The sequence below is a fragment of the Piliocolobus tephrosceles genome, chromosome 9 (assembly GCF_002776525.5).
Source record: "Piliocolobus tephrosceles isolate RC106 chromosome 9, ASM277652v3, whole genome shotgun sequence".
In the NCBI taxonomy this organism is placed as follows: domain Eukaryota; kingdom Metazoa; phylum Chordata; class Mammalia; order Primates; family Cercopithecidae; genus Piliocolobus; species Piliocolobus tephrosceles.
In genome coordinates this window covers 14,631,826-14,651,189 of record NC_045442.1, presented here as the reverse complement: position 1 = coordinate 14,651,189, position 19,364 = coordinate 14,631,826, and the positions used below count along the sequence as shown (strand labels likewise).

The following is a 19,364-nucleotide window of genomic DNA, read 5'->3' as shown; positions in this document are numbered from 1 at the left end:
ATAGCAGTGCGAGAACATACTAATATCCCTAGCCTCTTCCTATTTCCCACACACAGCTTAATTAGTTTTCCTAGAGCTCCCATGAAATAAGCCATGACCCTTCTTGCCCATCATTACTTTTTCTCTCACTGACTGGCCCACAGTATTCCCCAGAGCCAACCTAAGTCCTGCTACATCAAAACTCCCAATAATTTAACCCCCACTCACCTACTAGAGCGGAACTGCCTCAACTGAACGGTGACTGACACCAGTGCTTCCCCGTCCATACATCAGAACCCTCGGCACTGAATCAGAATTCCTAGTATTTAATCATGAGTTATTAAACCTGACCACAAAGTTTTCTGCCCAAAGCTATAAAAATCCTCAAATTAATACTAACCATATCATTAATAAGGCCAATTCGTGTCGGTGGGGCTTGAAGACCTAGTAGTGTTGCAAGGCGACGCTGTTTTTCAACTATAATGCCATCCATATCCAGAAGTCGAGCAATATCCGTACGCTCAGGAGTAATAGGGATGGAAAGAGTGGCTAAAAGGACTCTAGTAGACATTCTATGGAGAACAAAGTTTTAAATCTGTTAGGTTTATAAATGATACTTGATAAGCGGAAAAGCACTTCTCTTTAATCTTAAGGCGTGCTAGTGACAGAACGTGTACATCACCACGGTGCACAATATTCATAAATATTATTCCATCAAAGCACGAGAGTAAGAGAAATGGACTGTGTTTAAATGAATACTTAAATCAGAACTTCATCTATCCACTCAGTACTGTCCGTGTTTTCTAGCTTCAGAAAGACTGTGATTACATGGCAGAAAAGGCATATTCGTATACCCCAGATTTCCTTACAAAATTAAGGCAGGTTTAAAAACTAAGGAAATGGCTGGGCGCAGTGGCTCACATCTACTGGGAGGCCAAAGCGGGCAGATCACCTTAGGTTAGGAGTTCCAGACCAGCCTGGACAACATGGTGAAACCCCATCTCTACTAAAAATACAAAAATTAGCCAGACACGGTGACAGGAGCCTGTAATCCCAGCTACTCAGGAGGCTGAGGCAGGAGAATCACTTGAAACCCAGGAGACGGAGGGCGCAGTGAGCCGAGATAGCACCACTGAACTCCAGCCTGGGCGGCAGAGTAAGACTGTATCAAAACAAAACAAAACAAAACAAAAAAACCCTAAGGAAATAAGTGGCAATAAGGGAGAAAAAAATTATAAGAATCACAAGTGAACACTATTATGGTAGTGAGGGAGATGGGCAGACAAAAACAAGGGGCTAATTTTTCACATCCCTGAAAAACAAGAAGTCAGGCTGCATTCAGAGCATAGCAGGACCCCAAAGCCTGTGAGCCCTGGAGCTGAAGGGCTAGCATTTTCCCTTCGCCATTTCCAAGACCGTGACCTTAGGCAAGATACTTAATTTTCTGAGTCATAAGGCTATTGCAAAGATTAAACCAAATAATGTACTAAGAGCTAGACAGCCTAATGCTCACTATTATTACAGTACTCTCTAAAGGCAAACTATGTGTCTGGAAGAACATGTTTTTCCTTAAAACAAACAGATGTGGGCCGGGCACAGTGGCTCACGCCTGTAATCCCAGCACTTTGGAAGGCCAAGGCAGGTGGATCACCTGAGGTCAGGAGTTCAAGACCAGCCTGGCTAACATAGTGAAACCCTGTTTCTACTAAAAACACACACAAAAAAAAAAAATTACAAAAAAATTAGCCAGGTGTGATGGCGGGCGCCTGTAATCCCAGCTACTCGGGAGGCTGAGGCAGGAGAAGCGCTTGAACCCGGGAGGCAGAGGTTGCAGCGAGCCAACATTGCACCATTGCACTCCAGCTTGGGCAACGGGAGCGAAATTCCGTCTCAAAAAAAAAGGATGTAAATTACATAAGTGACAGTGGATGCCATAATGGACACCATCCTCAAGAGTTTCTAAGAAAATATACTAGTGGCCAGGCATAGTGGCTCATGCCTATAAATCCCCACATATTGGGAGCCTAAGGCAGGTAGATCACTTGAGATCAGAAGCTTTGAGACCAGCCTGGGCAACATAACGAGACCCTGTCTCCACACAAAAAAATTAAACATTAGCTGGACGTGGTGGCGCTCGCCTGTAGTCTCTGCTACTCAGAAGGCTGAGGTGGAAGAATCGCCTGAGCCCAGGAGTTCGAGGATGCATGCAGCGAGCTACAACACACCACTACACTCCAGCCTGAGCAAGGAAACAAGACCCTATCAGAAAGGAAAGAAAGACCGTATTAGAAAGCAAAGAAAAAGAGAACAAAGGAGAGAAAGAAAGAAAATATACCAGCAGGACTCATTTAATTGGTCCCATGAATTGCTGTAAAATAGTTTTACATAAGAAAGACACTTCGCTGTACGTAATTCTACTGGATAACAGAATAATTGGTCTACCAATATAAGAAAATAGGTGGTATGTTGTTGTGTAAGTTCAATAGCATTTTTTTCTTTTTGAGACGGAGTCTTGCTCTATCGTCCAGGCTGGAGTGCAGTGGCACAATCTCAGCTGACCACAACCTACGCCTCCCAGGTTCAAGCCATTCTCTGGCCTCAGCCTCCCGAGTAGCTGGGATACAGGCGTGTGCCACCACACCCAGCTGATTTTTGTATTTTTAGTAGAGACGGGGTTTTGCCATGTTGGCCAGGCTGGTCTTGAACTCCTAACCTCAAGTGATCCACCCACCTCAGCCTCCCAAAAGTGCTGGGATTACAGGCATGAGTCACTGTGCCCGGCCAGAAATGTATTTTTTTAAGTGACAGGAAACAGGTTATATGTAATGTTAAAAATAATAAAATGGAAGACTATGCCTTCAGAGCTCATTTCTGTAGTTTGTTGCTACAGAAGTTTCTCTGAACGTGTGGAGCACGAGGAAAACATGGTCTGTAGGTTGCTGGGTTACAGACCCTTCTTTTTACATTCATATGTATTTATATAATAAATATGTCCCATATATTCTACAGTTAATATTTTGCAATCAGGAAAAAAATGACCTGATAGAAGTATTTACCTTGCTGGGCGTGGCGGCTCACACCTGTAATCCCAGCACTTTGGGAGGCCGAGTCAGGAGGATCACCTGAGGACAGGAGTCCAAGGACAGCCTGGCCAACATCGTGAAACCCCATCTCTACCAAAAATACAAAAAATTAGCCAGGCACGGTGGTGCACACCTATAATCCCAGCTGCTCGGGAGGCTGAGGCAGGAGAATCATTTGAATCCAGGAGGCGGAGTGAGATCACACCACTGCACTCCAGCCAGGGCAACAAGAGCGAAGGCTCTGTCTCAAGAGGAAAAAAAAAGTTGGTAGCGGTGGCTCACACCTGTAATCCCAGCACTTTTGAGAGGCGGGGGCAGGTGGATCACGAGGTCAGAAGTTCGAGGCCAGCCTTGAATATGGTAAAACCCCGTCTCTACTAAAAATGCAAAAATTAGCCAGGCATGGTGATGGGTGTCTGTAATCCCAGCTACTACAGAGACTGAGCCAGGAGAATCGCTTGAACATGGGAGGCAGAGGATGCAGTGAGCCGAGATCACGCCACTGCACTCCAGCCTGGGCAACAAAGCAAGACTCTGTGTCACCAAAAAAAAGAAAAAAGAAAAGAAAAAAAAGGGGTTTTCTTAATTTTCTATTTGTTCTAATAGACTCTAAATACCTGTATGTGGATAGAAAGCTCATCCATTAAATGTGTTTTTGCTAATATTCAAATTTCTCAATTGGGCTTTTAGTGGAATTACTTATCACCTAAGGTGAGGAGTTCAAGACCAACTACTAAAGTCCAAGAATACTGTTCAGGAAGGGCAACGTCTTGAGACGTCTATAATTATCACAACTGGGGGTGGTTGCTACTAGCATCTAATGGGGAGAAGCTGGAGATGCTGCTAAACAATCTGCAGTACACAGGACAGCCCCATGACTGAGAATTATCCAACCCAAAATGTCAGCAGTGCAGAGGCTGAGAAACCACGGCCTAGAATATACCATGTCATGTAACAGATGATATTTGTTACAGAATTTCAACATTATCCAAGTATAACATTCTTACCTTTGCATCTCATCTTGTGTAAGATTCTTTCTCATTTCTCTAGAGAGATGGTAAAGACGATGGAGTGTAGACGCATGAAAAAGAGCATTTCCAGATTTCCAAAACACAGTTGAGACTTTGTTATAGTAATTTGCCATCAACTGAGGTTTAGGTGGTTTTTTAGACAAGGAGAATAGCCCATGAATATCTTCCACAGCTTTGAATGCTTCCTAAAATTAGTAGTACAAATTAAAGTCATTGCATTCTATAACATGAAAAAAATCTAATTCAAATTTCTATGAAACCTACAACACAGAAAACATAAAAATAGCAAATAGGCCGGGCGCGGTGGCTCAAGCCTGTAATCCCAGCACTTTGGGAGGCCGAGACGGGCGGATCACGAGGTCAGGAGATCGAGACCATCCTGGCTAATACGGTGAAACCCCGTCTCTAATAGAAAATACAAAAAACTAGCCGGGCGACGAGGTGGGCGTCTGTAGTCCCAGCTACTCGGGAGGCTGAGACGGGAGAATGGCGTGAACCCGGGAGGCGGAGCTTGCAGTGAGCTGAGATCCGGCCACTGCACTCCAGCCTGGGCGGCAGAGCAAGACTCCGTCTCAAAAAAAAAAAAATAAAAAAAAAAAAAAAAAAAAAAAAAATAGCAAATAAAATACCTTTGTGTGGTTCTCTTTACTCATGTATAATATCTATTTTAGAAAACTGCCATAATTACAAAAACACTAACTCCTTAAACTTTTTAAAGTTCTTTAGGAAATATTGAAAAGAAAAGACTCAAGAAAATATCTGCATATTATCCCATCACTTGGGACAACAAAAACAAAAAAATCTAGAAGGACATACAACAGGTTATTTCTGAGTGATAAGATAATGGATGAATATGTCTCTTAATTTATGCATTTTTTCTACAATGGAGCATGTTTACTCATCTTCTACAGGTAGTATTTTAAGATGGGGTGTCCCTATAGAAAAGGAAACACAGGCAAGAATAAGACATCGAATCACACTTTCACTTGGCTCAAAGACTCCCAATCTCTAGTTTCTTCCTCTATAATTTCAATCAAATATTGTCCATCAAATATACAAAAGACTTCAAGGTCACATGACTACAAAATTATATGGAATGTTTTTGGAGGATTCTTAGAGAAAAAGGGCCAGGTGAGGACTAACCTCCTACCACCACCAAGATCTCCAATGCAAGACAGTCAGCTAAAGCACTACTAAGAAATCTAGAATAATCTACGATAGCACTTCTCCAACAATTAATAGTAAAGGCTTCTTTTTTTTTTTATTTCTAACCTCTTACTGAAGAATATAAAATACAAAATTACCACAAAAATGAATCAGAAAAAGCTCACTTTTTATCAGAGTAAACACACAAAAAATTTACAATAAAATTGCAACTAAGAAACTCTGCATATGCTTCTCTATGCTATACTTATTTCATCACAGACCAGACAGTTCACAAATGACACCAGTCATGAAACCACACTTCGAGCAGCAGTGGCAATGTATTATTTTATATGTCAAGAAACTTGTGTCTGAAAGAGATTATATGGTTTGGTCCACAATTCAGAGAAGGCAACTAAAAACAAAATATTCTGAGATTTCTTGTTCAGAACTTTTCCCAGTCCATCAGGCAACTTTAATTCCTTTCCTTATCTACTGAAATTAACCAATGCATACCAAGATGAAGCTATTCATTAAGGGGGGAGAAAAGTAACATAGACTATTATTTCTAGAAAGAAAAGCTAACAGGTCCAACATACCTGCCACAATTCCATGCTGATAGCACTGTCCAACTGAACAAGTCTGGTTTCCAAATGCATGGACTGGCTCTCTGGATTATTAAGATTGATTGCCGTACTTTGGTTATGGTGGCGCTGAATCTGCGATAAGTGCATTCTCAAATTGTCACACAGTTTACGGAATTCAGCCTTACGCGTGTATTGGAGGCAGAATTTGAAAGCTATAAGCATAATTGTAAAATATATTAGGTACCTTCCACTATCTACTTAAATATTTGACTAGGTTTTATTTCACACATTAAAATCAGTTATTTTAACAGGACTCATCAAACTCATCTTTGGTCTTTGTGATGCAATGAAAATCAACTTATTTCATCCAGACTACCTTTTTGAGTGAACCCTAACAAAACCAAAAACATAATCATCGGTCCTCGCCTAGAACTAAAATGTGGTGCTGGCCGAGTTTACAAATGGGAAACTAGAATTTAGATCTAAGTCACCTTTCAAAGACCCACCACTTTAAATCCTAAGAGTAAAAATAATCTAGTCTGAAATATAATGAACTTTGGTATCTAACTTACATAAAAAGCAACGAAGTTCTGTACTAATTAAAACTACATAATACAAATTGAGTAACCTAATTTCAACTGATTACAGATGGATGAACTACTTGTTCCCTGTCATTAAAATGGACAAGTTAATTTTTTTACTGCCACATATGCAATATTAGATTGTTTTTTAGATTTCCTTTCCCCTTAAAAATAGTATGTCTATTTTAACAGACCTAAAACAGAGATGCAGTTTAACTTCAAGTTAATATTTGTATCAACAGCTATGAAAAAGTCCAAATTTACTTGTGTTAAAGTGAAAATTCAGGCTGGGCAGAGCTGTAATCTCAGCACTTTGGGAGGCCAAAGCAAGAGGATCACTTGAGTCCAGAAGTCTGAGACCAGCCTGGGCAACAATGCAAAATCCCAGCTCTTTTTTAAAAAATAAAAATAAATTTTAAAAAACCCCAAAGTAGAGAATTCAAGTTTACTAAAAAAAAAAAAAACAGAAATGGGGGGGGGGGGGGAGTTTATTTTTTCAGTCATATGCAGAATTCCAAAAGGACTTTAAAATGTCTTTCATTGTTACTGATATTTGTGTAAAAAGAAAAAAAATGTAATCCCAGCACTTTGGGAGGCCGAGACGGGCGGATCACGAGGTCAGGAGATCAAGACCATCCTGGCTAACCCGGTGAAACCCCGTCTCTACTAAAAAATACAAAAAAAAAACTAGCCGGGCGAGGTAGCGGGCGCCTGTAGTCCCAGCTACTCCGGGAGGCTGAGGCAGGAGAATGGCGGGAACCCGGGAGGCGGAGCTTGCAGTGAGCTGAGATCCGGCCACTGCACTCCAGCCTGGGGGACAGAGCGAGACTCCGTCTCAAAAAAAAAAAAAAGAAAAAAAATTTTTCAGATATCAATAAAATACAATTCACACAAAACTCCTTTAACGAGGAAAACAAATTCCTTACTCGGTCATTTTGGTTTTGTTTTTTTTGAGACGGAGTCTCGCTGTTACCAAGGTTAGAGTGTAGCAGTGCCATCCTGGCTCACTGCAACCTCCACCTCCTAGGTTCAAGCAATCCTCCCACCTCAGCCTCCTGAGTAGCTGGGATTACAGGTGTGTACCACAATGCCCAGCTAAATGTTTTGTATTTTTAGTAGAGAAGGGGTTTCACTAAGTTGGCCAGGCTGTTCTTGAACTCCTGACCTCAAGTGATCTACCCACCTTGACCTCCCAAAGTGCTGGGATTACAGGTGTGAGCCACCACATCCGGCTGCAGTCATTTAATATCATGTGAATGCCAACACTTCAACAAGGATATAAAACTAGTTCATTTTAAGCACTTTTCAGAAAATTTACTCCTCAATTTCAAAGCACGTCACTCAGATTTGATCTCATCTTACCTTGCTGGGCAATATCATGATAAAGGCGCTCTACTCTAGAATTGTTTCTAAGAAGGTCCAAACACTGCCTGTAAGACTCCCACAGGAATTTAACCCATGGAGTTAAAAGTAATCTGTCAGTACGATCCTGAGTGTCTTCACCACTTACAGCACTTAGGAGAACACTACAAAGACAGAAAAAAATGTTGAAAACAATTTTAGACAGTTTCCTACTTTGCCATGTGATTAAAAACCAAAATCAACAATGTTCATTGGAAAACAGTGCAAATTCTTCCCACAACTTTGTACACACTGCAAAGGTGTCACTAACCACTCCCTGAATTCCCAATCTGCATTATGATCATTTAAATTAGTATTTGCCCTTCTATCTTACAGCTGTCATTTTCCACTTCTATGAATTTTTATTACCTACATAAATTTATTGGTTACTATGCATTTAAAACTTCGAAGACTTGCATTTTTTTCTGATAAACATCTACTTCAAAAGGAAACGAAGACCCATGTAAAGGAAAACACTAAGTTAACTATCAAAGCATTTATTAGAGGTCTAACCCACATACCTCTCAGGAGTTTGAATATTATCCAGATCTTCTATATCTAAGACCATCTGTTGAGATTCTTCTTTAGCAGCTTCAGTTTTTTCCTCTGCCATTTTCAAATATGCCCTAACAACATCCTCCAGAGATTTTATGTTCACCTAATCCAAAAATACAAAAACTCTTCAGAACTTATTTTTCCATTGAACCATAAGATGTTTTAAAGGCAAATTTTAAGAGAAATACAATATATTAACTTTGAAAGGTAAGCTCTTCTGCAGATTACTAAAAGCATTTGTTAAAAATATACAACCCAGTTCTGTTTGTACCTGTTGACAAATGTTCTTATACTGGTACAACCCCTCCTTTGCCAAGTGGCTCTTGCGAAGATCCACGCAAAGTTCCAAGTATTTCAACATAATTGGTTCGTGTATCTTTTGCCATGTTCTATGTTTTTTACTTTTCATAACATCATAAAGAACGTCCAGAGCAGGCTGCTTTTTGCCAACCTCAAGAAATTCTGAAAAATTCAGGAGAATTAAAATTAGTTATGTACACTATAGAAAAGTCTAAACTTTACTTTTTTAAACGGCTATTTCAATTCCCCAACTCATTACCAACTTTTTACTAAGTTACATTTATTTCTGACTTCTAAAGCTATGCCATAATTATCAGAAGTAAAACAACAGAAAGACTTGTGCTGTGTTGCAATATGATCTACAAGTAAAACTGAATTTCACTGTATTCCACTGTGATTTTAAAGTTCCAGGCCAGGAGCAGTGGCTCATATCTGTAATCCCAGCACTTTGGGAGGCCGAGCTGGGCCAATCACTTGAGGTCTGGAGTTGGAGACCACCCTGGCCAATATGGTGAAACCCGTCTCTACCAAAAATACAAAAATTAGCCGGGCATGGTGGTATGTGCCTGTAGTCCCAGCTACTCAGGAGGCTGAGGCAGGAGAATCACTTGAAACCAGGAGGCGGAGGTTGCAGTGAGCCGAAATAGCACCACTGCACTCCAGCCTGGGCGACAAGAGTGAAATTCCGTGTCTCAAAAAATAAATTAATTAAATAATGTGTCAGTATTGGTTCATTAGTTGTTACAAATAAAAATCAACAGGGGAGAAAGTGGGTGTGGTGTCAGTGAAACTATGTACTCTCTTCCCAACACTCTGGAAATCTCAAACTGCTCTAAAAAAGTTTTTTTGTTTTTTAATAAAAAAATAGAAAAATGGGGCCGGGCGCAGTGGCTCATGCCTGTAATCCCAACACCTTGGGAGGACAAGGGCAGATCACTTGAGGTTAGGATTTCAAGATCAGCCTAACCAAAATGGAGAAACCCAGTCTCTACAACCAAAATGGAGAAACCCAGTCTCTACTAAAAATACAAAGTTGTTAGCAGGGCGTAGTGGTGCATGCCTGTAATCCCAGCTACTCGGGAGGCTGGGAATAGCATGAACCTGGGAGGTGGAGGTTGAGGTGAGCTGAGATGGTGCCACTGCACTCCAGCCTGGGCAACAAGAATGAAACTCCAACTCGAAAAAAAGAAAAAAGGAAAAAAAAAATAGAGTGTGTGTGTGACACGGAGTCTCACTGTGCCACCCAGGCTGGAGTACACTGGTGTGATCTCAGCTCACCACAACCTCCGCCTCCCGGGTTCAAGCGATTCTCCTGCCTCAGCTTCCTGAGTAGCTGGGATTACAGGCACCAGCCACAGGGCCCAGCTTAGTTTTGTATGTTTAGTAAAGACAGGGTTTCACCATCTTGGCCAGGCTGGTCTCAAACTCCTGACCTCATGATCCACCCGCCTTGGCCTCCCAAAGTGCTGGGATTACAGGCGTGAGTCACCATGCCCAGCCAACTTATATTCTTTTGAATTTATTATCCCCTGAGCCCAAAGGCATTCTATGTGCTAACATTTCAAAATCTAGTTCCAATTTTAAGTTTTATGCATACTGTTTTGAAACACAGTCAAGGCTGGGCGCAGTGGCTCAAGCCTGTAATCCCAGCACTTTGGGAGGCCGAGACGGGTGGATCACGAGGTCAGGAGATCGAGACCATCCTGGCTAACACGGTGAAACCCCGTCTCTACTAAAAAAATACAAAAAAACTAGCCGGACGCGGTGGCGGGCGCCTGTAGTCCCAGCTACTTGGGAGGCTGAGCCAGGAGAATGGCATGAAAGCGGGAGGGGGAGCTTGCAGTGAGCAGAGATGGCGCCACTGCACTCCAGCCTGGGGGACAGAGCAAGACTCCTCAAAAAAAAAAAAAAAGAAAAGAAATACAGTCAAAAGCAGTATCTCTACCATTACATTATTTGACTAAGTTTAAAATTCATCTTATATTTCCTCATCTTTTCTTTTGTACACTTAATAGACTGGGGGAGAAAGAGGTTGTTTACCCTAAGTCAACTGGTTAAATTCATCTTAACATTCATAATTGCAAATTTCACACACACACAAACTTCCCAATGAACATTTAAAAAATAATTTGGGGGAACTAAAACACTACATTTAAAATAAGGCATAAAACACTATATATTCTCTCCTTTTTAAAAATATCATTGCTTATTTTCCTTGGAACAAGATTTTTTTTTGTTTTTTTTTTGATGGAGTCTGGCTCTTGTTGCCCAGGTTGGAATGCAGTAGCTTGATCTCTGCTCACTGCAAGATCCGCCTACCGGGTTCATGTCATTTTCTTGCCTCAGCCTCCTGAGTAGCTGGGACTACAGGTGCCTGCCACCACGCCTGGCTAATTTTTTTTTTTTTTTTGTATTTTTAGTGGAGACGGGGTTTCACCGTGTTAGCCAGGATGGTCTTGATCTCTTCACCTCCTGAACCGCCCACCTCGGCCTCCCAAAGTGCTGTGGTTACAGGCATGAGCCACTGCGCCCAGCCAATACTTTTTCTTTTAAGAGCTACCCGATAACATATAGCATTATCTACCATGTAACTCTGTGCTAAGCAAGCAATCGGCAAACATGTCCCTTATTTGGGGGTCTTATTAGATCCACAGATTTAGTAATTATCTTTCTTCTTTCAAAGATCCCATCTTCCAGAAATGATGCTTCCCAACATTCTTTCCTCCAGGAAAACCACAAACAATACCCCACCTCTCCAATATATCAAAAAGTTTGCGACCAGGCATGGTGGCTCACGCCTGTAATGCCAGCACTTTGGGAAGCAGAGGTGGGCAAATCACCTGAGGTCAAGTTTGAGACCAGCCTGGCTAATATGGTGAAACCTCGTCTCTACTAAAAATACAAAAAATTAGCTGGGCCATGGTGGTGCACACCCGTAATCGCAGCTACTTGGGAGGCTGAGGCAGGTCAATTACTTGAACCCAGGAGGCGGAGGTTGCAGTGAGCAGAGATAGTGCCACTGTACTCCAGCCTGGGCAACAAGTCTCAAAAAAAAAAAAAAAGTTTGCAACAGAATAAATCACAAAACATACTGAAATAAATATTTGCATAATACCTTATATGAAATCACATTTTTCACATGCAAATAATGACAAAACCCTTCACCACTGCATGAAAAAGTCCATCTTTCATTGAGTCAATCTTACTATCAAAAAAAAAAACTTACTAAATGAAACAAAGATGTAATACAACTAGATACTTTGTTGAAATAAGCCTTTCCTTGATGTCGGGGTGGGATGGGAGGGAAAAAACTTGGCAGTCTTCTCCTGGTCTTCTCCTATAATGCATGCAAAGTTATTTTCTAAAATGCAACAGTACAGCCAGGTGCCTTGGCTCACACCTGGGTAATCCCAGTCCTATGGGAGGCCCAGGCAGCATCACTTGTGGTCAGGAGTTAGAGATCAGCCTGGGCAACTTGGTGAAACCTTGTCTCCATTAAAAACACAAAAATTAGCCAGGCATGGTGGTGCACGTCTGTAATCCCAAATACTCTGGAGGCTGAGACTTTAGAATCACTTGAAACCAGGAGGCGGAGGTTGCAGTGAGCCAAGATTGCGTCACTGCACTCCAGCCTGGGCAATAGAGGGAGAGACTGTCTCAAAAAAGAAAAAAAGAAAAGAAAATGTAACAGTACATTAGGTGTTCTTCCTTTTTTTTTTTTTTTTTTTTTTTTTTGAGGCGGAGTCTCGCTCTGTCGCCCGGACTGGAGTGCAGTGGCCGGATCTCAGCTCACTGCAAGCTCTGCCTCCCGGGTTTATGCCATTCTCCTGCCTCAGCCTCCCGAGTAGCTGGGACTACAGGCGCCCGCCACCTCGCCCGGCTAGTTTTTTTGTATTTTTTTAGTAGAGACGGGGTTTCACCGTGTTAGCCAGGATGGTCTCGATCTTCTGACTTCGTGATCCACCCGTCTCGGCCTCCCAAAGTGCTGGGATTACAGGCTTGAGCCACCGCGCCCGGCCAGGTGTTCTTCCTAACAAAAACAGTCTCTTATCAGCAAAAAACTTGGGAGTAAATGTGTTTAACAGAATCTATACTTTAAGAAAATCACAGCAGCAGCACTAAACCGACCTATTGTATCCAATTCCTAATCTAAAAAGGGCTTTTTAGAGATGGAACTGAAACTATTTTTTACTTCCTGAATAGTCAATTAAAACTTGATTCCTTAGCCAGGTGCGGGGACTCACGCCTGTAAATCCCAGCACTTTGGGAGGCCAAGGCGAGCAGATCACTTGAGGCCAGGGTTTCAAGATCAGCCTGGGAAACATAGTGAAACCCCATCTCTAATGAAAAAAATTAAAAAATTGGCCGGGCATGGTGGCACATGCCTGTAATCCCAGCTACTTGGGAGGATGAGGCAGGAGAACAGCTTGAGCCCAGGAGGCGGAGGTTGCAGTGAGCCGAGATAGTGCCACCACACTCCAGCCTGGCCAACAGAGCAAGATTCTGTCTTAAATAAATAAATAAATAGTTGGAATGAGAACAGATTTTTCATAATCCATGACAGTCAGTCTTCTGCCTTTGTCCTAATTTATATACAAGAATTTAGTTCCTCTGAATTATTTAATGGTGGCCAGGGGAAGCTTTTGAGGCTGGAAAGAACTATCGTAAACTAAAGGTTCTATTTCAATACTTAAAATATTGACTTCCAGATTAATATTATAGAAATAAAAATCAAAATCTAGAATTATAAACCTTACTGGATGGGTGAGCATTTGGAGCATACCTTTCAAATTCATTACTGAAAGTATATATAAAGAAGTTTACATCAGCCCTTGATGTTTACTATATTATTTGTGCAACAGACCAAATAGATACGCTATAATGTTACTTACTCAATTTGTGGACTTAATAACAGCTTTATTTTTTAAAGGCACTGGTTGTAGAACATAAACTATAATAAGGTCAGCAGCAGTTAGTTTGGCACTACTAACGATATAATACGAAAAAGGGGCCTCCTCTAAATGATTATAGGATACGAAATTCTTGCCTGTAACTGCTGGTCCAAGTTCTCACCTTCCCGAATGACTACTATAATTTTTCTCCAAAAAATTGCTGATATGTATGTTTAGGGTGACCTGAATGACCATTCTACTTAAATGTATTTACATTTTATTAAGATAATGCAATAGATTAGGTCTAAATATTGTTGGGATCACAAATGTTACATATAAAACATTTAGATAAAATGAGACTATTTCCAATTAGGTGAATGCCCTTTGATCCTTCACTTATGTTTTGGAAGCAGTGCCCTGGACCATCCTCGATCTGCTCTTTGAGAAGGGATCCCTCAAGATCAAAGGTATGAGTTTCTACTCTGAAGGTAAGGCATGCATCCCCATCCAGCGGCTTCAAAGGGCTCCAAGCAAGGCGTCCCCACAGTCTTTTTTAAAAAGCTACACAAACAAAACTCAAGTTTCCCCCGGTGTCCCTCATCTTGCCTACTTTAATTTCAGATCCTTTCCTTAACCTGCCCTTCATGAATCAAGCCTATGTCAATTTAGAAACAGGAAAAAAAGTTTGATGCACATTACATTTCTTTTCTGTATCAAGTTCTTACGAAGATTCCAAAAAGAGAAGCGATAAAGGAAACAAGGCCCGAACACACCAAATATGTAATATATAGGCCATTACAGTGCTTTGGCCTACTGGTACAGGAAAAAAAATACCTGTTGGGCAAAGCATGCAAATGACTGTAAAACATCCACAACAGCCATGCAGAGTAGTCATTTCATGCAAATCACTTTGTACACTACAAATTCTAAGTTTCGAAACGTGGAAAAGTCATAAACTTTGCTACAGTTTGGTTGATAGTGACCAAGTGCCATTTCAATCTCTTCTTTCCGACATATTAACAAACATCTTAAAACTTCTTGTCTGCTCTAACCATTAGATCACTGGTTATCATTAGAATGAATTAGTGATCACACGTATGTTGTAGTTTGAATTGTTTTTGGAATTAGCCTATTCCACAGACCAGTTCCCTCCCCCACAAAAGTGTTACTTTTACTTTAAAAAGTATATGACCAACATATCTCTGGTCCTGACAGATTATCAGTTTATGTGCTGACTCAAACTGCCGTCTTCACAAGATGAATTTTCAAAGCAGCTAACAAAATAAGCTCTGCAACATAAAACTGTAACTCACAAGGTATATTCATCTACAACATGGGTAAAATCCAAAACTTCTATTTCGGTGAAGGAAGAATGAAAAGAAGAGCTATCCATGCCCTAACGATTATTAAAATTGTCCGGTTAGAGGGAGAAAAAAAAACCCTAAACAAAGTTTCTTAAGCCCAGAGACTAGGCAAGAAACATGTGCATCCCCAGAACGCCAATGTAATAAATGCCTTGGAGAGATCGGGGCACAGAAGTTTTTCCCTCAAGCGCCAATGGCCGAAGTACACATATGAAAATAGAAATCGCAGAAAGCAGCACTGTGGCAGAAAAAAAAGAGAAAAAAGGACTGATCTGGATGTCAAGATACGTTGGTTTTAAGTCTCTTGGCTCAACAACTCCCGGAGTGACCTTGGGGAAACCTCTCTCTAGACCTGTTTCGTTATCTTTAAGAGGAGACGTGAAGTCCCTTTACATTAACTCTATTCCAACTTCCAGTGATTCGAAACAGGCTTTCGGAATGCTTCTAATCAATGCCAGGAAAAAGGAAAAAACAAAAACAAAACAAAACAAAGCAAAAAAACAGGAATCAGGTTAAATGGGTCAAGCGGCCCCTAAGTGGATATAAAGCGGCTGGGTGAAGGCTAAGTGGACCCTGACCCAGCAAAGTACTGAGCGCGGTTTGGAGAGCGGGGGTGGCTGCGGGAGGACCGGGGGTGGGTCCGTAGGGCTCCCGGCCCCGGGCAGGAGGTGGAGCCGAGGCTCTCGCGTGCATTGTCCCCGGGAGGGAGCCATGTTTCTCACTCCCCGGCACTCCCAGATGGCGGCCGGGGGCGCGGGGCCTAAGCAGACCAAAGCTCTAGGGACCCGGAGAGCCAGCGGAGGCAGGCAGCGGGGAGGGAGCTCCAGCCTGCGTAGGGGCTGTCTCCCCGGTTTCGGTCCCCGCGACGCACCCGAAGGCGGCAGGGGGAAGGAAGGGCCCCCGGGGCGACGGTTCCGGGCTCCGCGCCTCCCAGACCCCAGTCGATAAAGTGAGAAGGAAACCCATGCCCAACCACGGGCTGGGACAGCAGCTCGCAGGCCGCATCGGTATCCTCTCCCCGCGCGGGCCGGGCGGCAGAGCAGTGGGAAACAGGCCCGCGCTCTCGACCTCGGAGGCCTCGGGCCGCCCGAGCCCGGAGCGCCCCGATCAGCTACTCACCGTTGGCGCGTTTGAGGGCATTTTCCGGCCTCTGAAAATAGGCCGGCATCTTGGCGGCAGGCTCAGCTCACCCGGCGTCAGCGAACTCTCTAGTGGCCCGGGCCGGGAGAGGAGACGAAGGGGAACCAGCGTAAGGTTCCACGCGCCTCGCCAGCAGTCGCCCGCGCCCAGCCGGCCAGAGACGGAAAGGAAAGAGCCACGTGACCTCCGCGCGGCGGCCCTGCTGCCGTCCAGGCCCCGGATGTAGGGGCGGGCCTCCGTGCGCGCAAGCGCGCTGGCGTCACGCGCGCCGACAGACGTGGCGGCGCCGGGATCCTAGGCGGGCAAAGTCCAGTTCCCCTCTTCGGCCAGTCCTGGGTAGTGTTAGGGAGACAGTTCCCAGGCTCTTCAATCTTCGAGCGATAATTGGGGTGGGAAGGGTGAGTGTGGGGTCAGAGTTTCTGTCTGGAGAACAAGCAAACGTCTGCAGATTGATTTTCAAAGCGGCTTGTGCGGAGTCGTGCTGTTACAATAAGGTCCCATCCAACCAGGGAATGGCCTGTCTTGGCTATCTGAAAATGCTGAGTTTAACGAAAATGCAGTAAGCAGGTGTCATCAGGTCAGCGCCGCTCAACCGTGAGGGACAAGCATGGGGAAGAGTGGCGGCTAAAATAAGCAAGCAAGATTATTTTATGTCTTGGTAAAGTAAAAAGTTGTATTACAGGGATTGCGTTGAGAAATTGAGGCTCTTCGAGTGGGGACAAAGCGACCTGGCAAAGGGCGAAACGCCCTGGAGCACTGCAGACTTGCTTGGTGTTTTAAAACACAAGGAAAGGAGTGTCGTCACTTTTTACATACAGCGCACGTCACAAACAAATTAAGAAAAATTAGTGTGGCCGGGCGCGGTGGCTCAAGCCTGTAATCCCAGCACTTTGGGAGGCCGAGGCGGGCGGATCACGAGGTCAGGAGTTCCAGACCAGCCTGGCCAACATGGTGAAACCCCCATCTCTACTAAAGATACAAAAAATTAGCCAGGCGTGGTGGCAAGCGCCTGTAATGCCATCTACTCGGGAGGCTGAGGCAGGAGAATCGCTGGAACACGGGAGGTGGAGGTTGCAGTGAGCCTAGATTGTGCCACTGCACTCCAGCCTGGTGACAGGGCGAGACTCCGTCTCAAAAAAAAAAAAAAAAAAAAAAAAAATTAGCTGGGCGCTGTGGCTGGCACCGGTAATCCCAGCTACTCAGGAGGCTGAGGCAAGAGAGTCGCTTGAACCCGGGAGGCAAAGGTTACAGTGAGCCAAGATCGGGCCACTGCACTCCAGCCTGGGCGACAGAGCAAGACTCTGTCTCAAAAAAAGAAGAAAAAAAAGAATGAGAAAAACCACAGGATATACACACAAAAAGCATTTCCCCCTCATTACTTCTGCCTCCACAAAGAGGTTTTTGTTTTATTTTTCAACATGAACAGTTCTACTACAGGAGAGGTTTTTCTATTTAACTAAATTGATCACTATAAAGAAAGAAGATTTGGAAGTGTAAACATGGACCCAAAAGAATCACAAATTCTAAAGAAGTTTATTTTAAAATTAATTTCAGAGAGCTCTTCCTCCAGAATGCTTAGACCATTCTATGTGTCTGAGCTTACTCGACAAAAAAATAAGAGTCAGGCAGGGTTGATATAAAAACAACAAGTAGTGAGAAGCTATAGTAACTGTTTTATGGGCAGGATCAAGAGACTTGTTTGTGTATATAATAATTAAGTCAAAATTAAAGAGTGAAACATACGAGCATGTGCTTCTTTTAAGAGATGTAGACAGAGAACTATTTAGCAGATCAGAGAGATGCAAACAAAATAAAGGAAAGTTGGCCTAAAAAGATCAGAAAAAAAGCTTGCTGACATTCTTAACTTTCTGTTATCATTTCTCAAAGAAAATAGTAAAATGGGCCAGCATGATGGCTCATGTCTGTAATCCCAGCACTTTGGGAGACCGAGGCAGGCGAATCACAAGGTCAGGAGTTTGAGACCAGCTTGGCCAACATGCTGAAACCCCGTCTGTACTAAAAATACAAAAATTAGGCGTGGTGGCGCGCGCCCCTAATCCCAGCTACTCGGGAGGCCAAGGCAGGAGAATCACATGAACCCTGGAGGTGGAGTTTGCATGAGCTAAGACTGTGCCACTGCACTCCAGCCTGGGCAACAGAGCAAGACTCCATCTCAAAAAAAAATAGGAAAATGGCTTCATTCATTATTACTCATTATTTGATGTGCCCACAACAACAGACACTAGAAACTTGGGAGATAGGTGGGGCACGGTGGCTCAGGCCTGTAACCCCAGCAGTTTGGGGGTTGAGGCAGGTGGATCACAAGGTCAGGAGTTTGAGACATATGGTGAAACCCTGTCTCTACTAAAAACACAAAAATTAGCCTGGCATGGCGGCAGGTCCCTGTAGTCCCAGCTACTCGGGAGGCTGAGGCAGGAGAATCACTTGAACCCCAGAGGTGGAGGTTGCAGTGAGCCAAGATCATGCCACTGCACTGCAGCCTGGGCGACAGAGCGAGACTCTGTCTCAAAAAAAAAAAAAAATACAGAAACTTGGGAGATAAAATGAAATCCAATATCCCTACATATTGATCCTTTTGCCTTTCAAATTATTTAAAGTATATAAAGCATTTAGTAATATAACAAATGATCGTATACTTGTATTTAAATACAATTATGTAAAGTGTAGTGGCATTTTGGGAACGAATAAAGGTGTAACATCAATTTCCAGGATAAATTTACCTATTAAATTTAACCAACATGGCCAGGTGCGGTGGCTCCTGCCTATAATCCCAGCACTTTGGGAGGCCAAGGCAAGTGGATTGCCTGAGTTCTGGAATTCTAGACCAGCCTGGTCAACCTGATGAAACCCTGTCTCTACTAAAAATGCAAAAATAAAAAGCCAAAAAAAAAAAAAAACTAGCCAGACATGGTGGTGCACACCTGTAGTCCCAGCTACTCAGGAGGCTGAGGCAGGAGAATTGCTTGAACCCAGGAGGTGGAGGTTGCAGTGAGCTAAGATGGAGCCACTGCACTCCAGCCTGGGCCATATAGTGAGACTCCGTCTCAAAAAAAAAAAATTAAAAACATTAAAAATATATATGTACCACAAATATTCAGTACCAGCTAATAGTCATTGGATGCTGAAGATAAAAAGATCAAGATGCCTGCTTTCAAGGAGTTAACGATTCACTGGTGAAAATAAATGAATACACAATGAGCGACAAGATAGGATCTAATCTGGGCCAGGAGAAAAGGATAATTATTTGCGGTTGATTAATGCTTACTTAGTAGAAAACAGGCAACCTG

At 43.0% G+C, this 19,364-nt stretch overlaps 1 protein-coding gene across 1 annotated transcript in view; it reads right to left on the bottom strand.

The window, feature by feature from the left end:
• EIF3A (eukaryotic translation initiation factor 3 subunit A) overlaps positions 1-16,289 on the bottom strand; it is a 49,559-nt gene extending 33,270 nt beyond the window's left edge. Inside the window, exons 1-7 of the mRNA XM_023224456.2 lie at positions 16,036-16,289; positions 8,632-8,822; positions 8,327-8,463; positions 7,767-7,930; positions 5,836-6,035; positions 4,070-4,278; positions 380-551 (exon numbers count right to left, since the gene is read on the bottom strand). Of these exons, the coding sequence (XP_023080224.1) occupies positions 380-551; positions 4,070-4,278; positions 5,836-6,035; positions 7,767-7,930; positions 8,327-8,463; positions 8,632-8,822; positions 16,036-16,084 (1,122 nt within the window). The 5' untranslated portion in view covers positions 16,085-16,289. The remainder of the gene's footprint in view (positions 1-379; positions 552-4,069; positions 4,279-5,835; positions 6,036-7,766; positions 7,931-8,326; positions 8,464-8,631; positions 8,823-16,035) is intronic.
• Between the last annotated feature and the right edge of the window lie 3,075 nt (positions 16,290-19,364).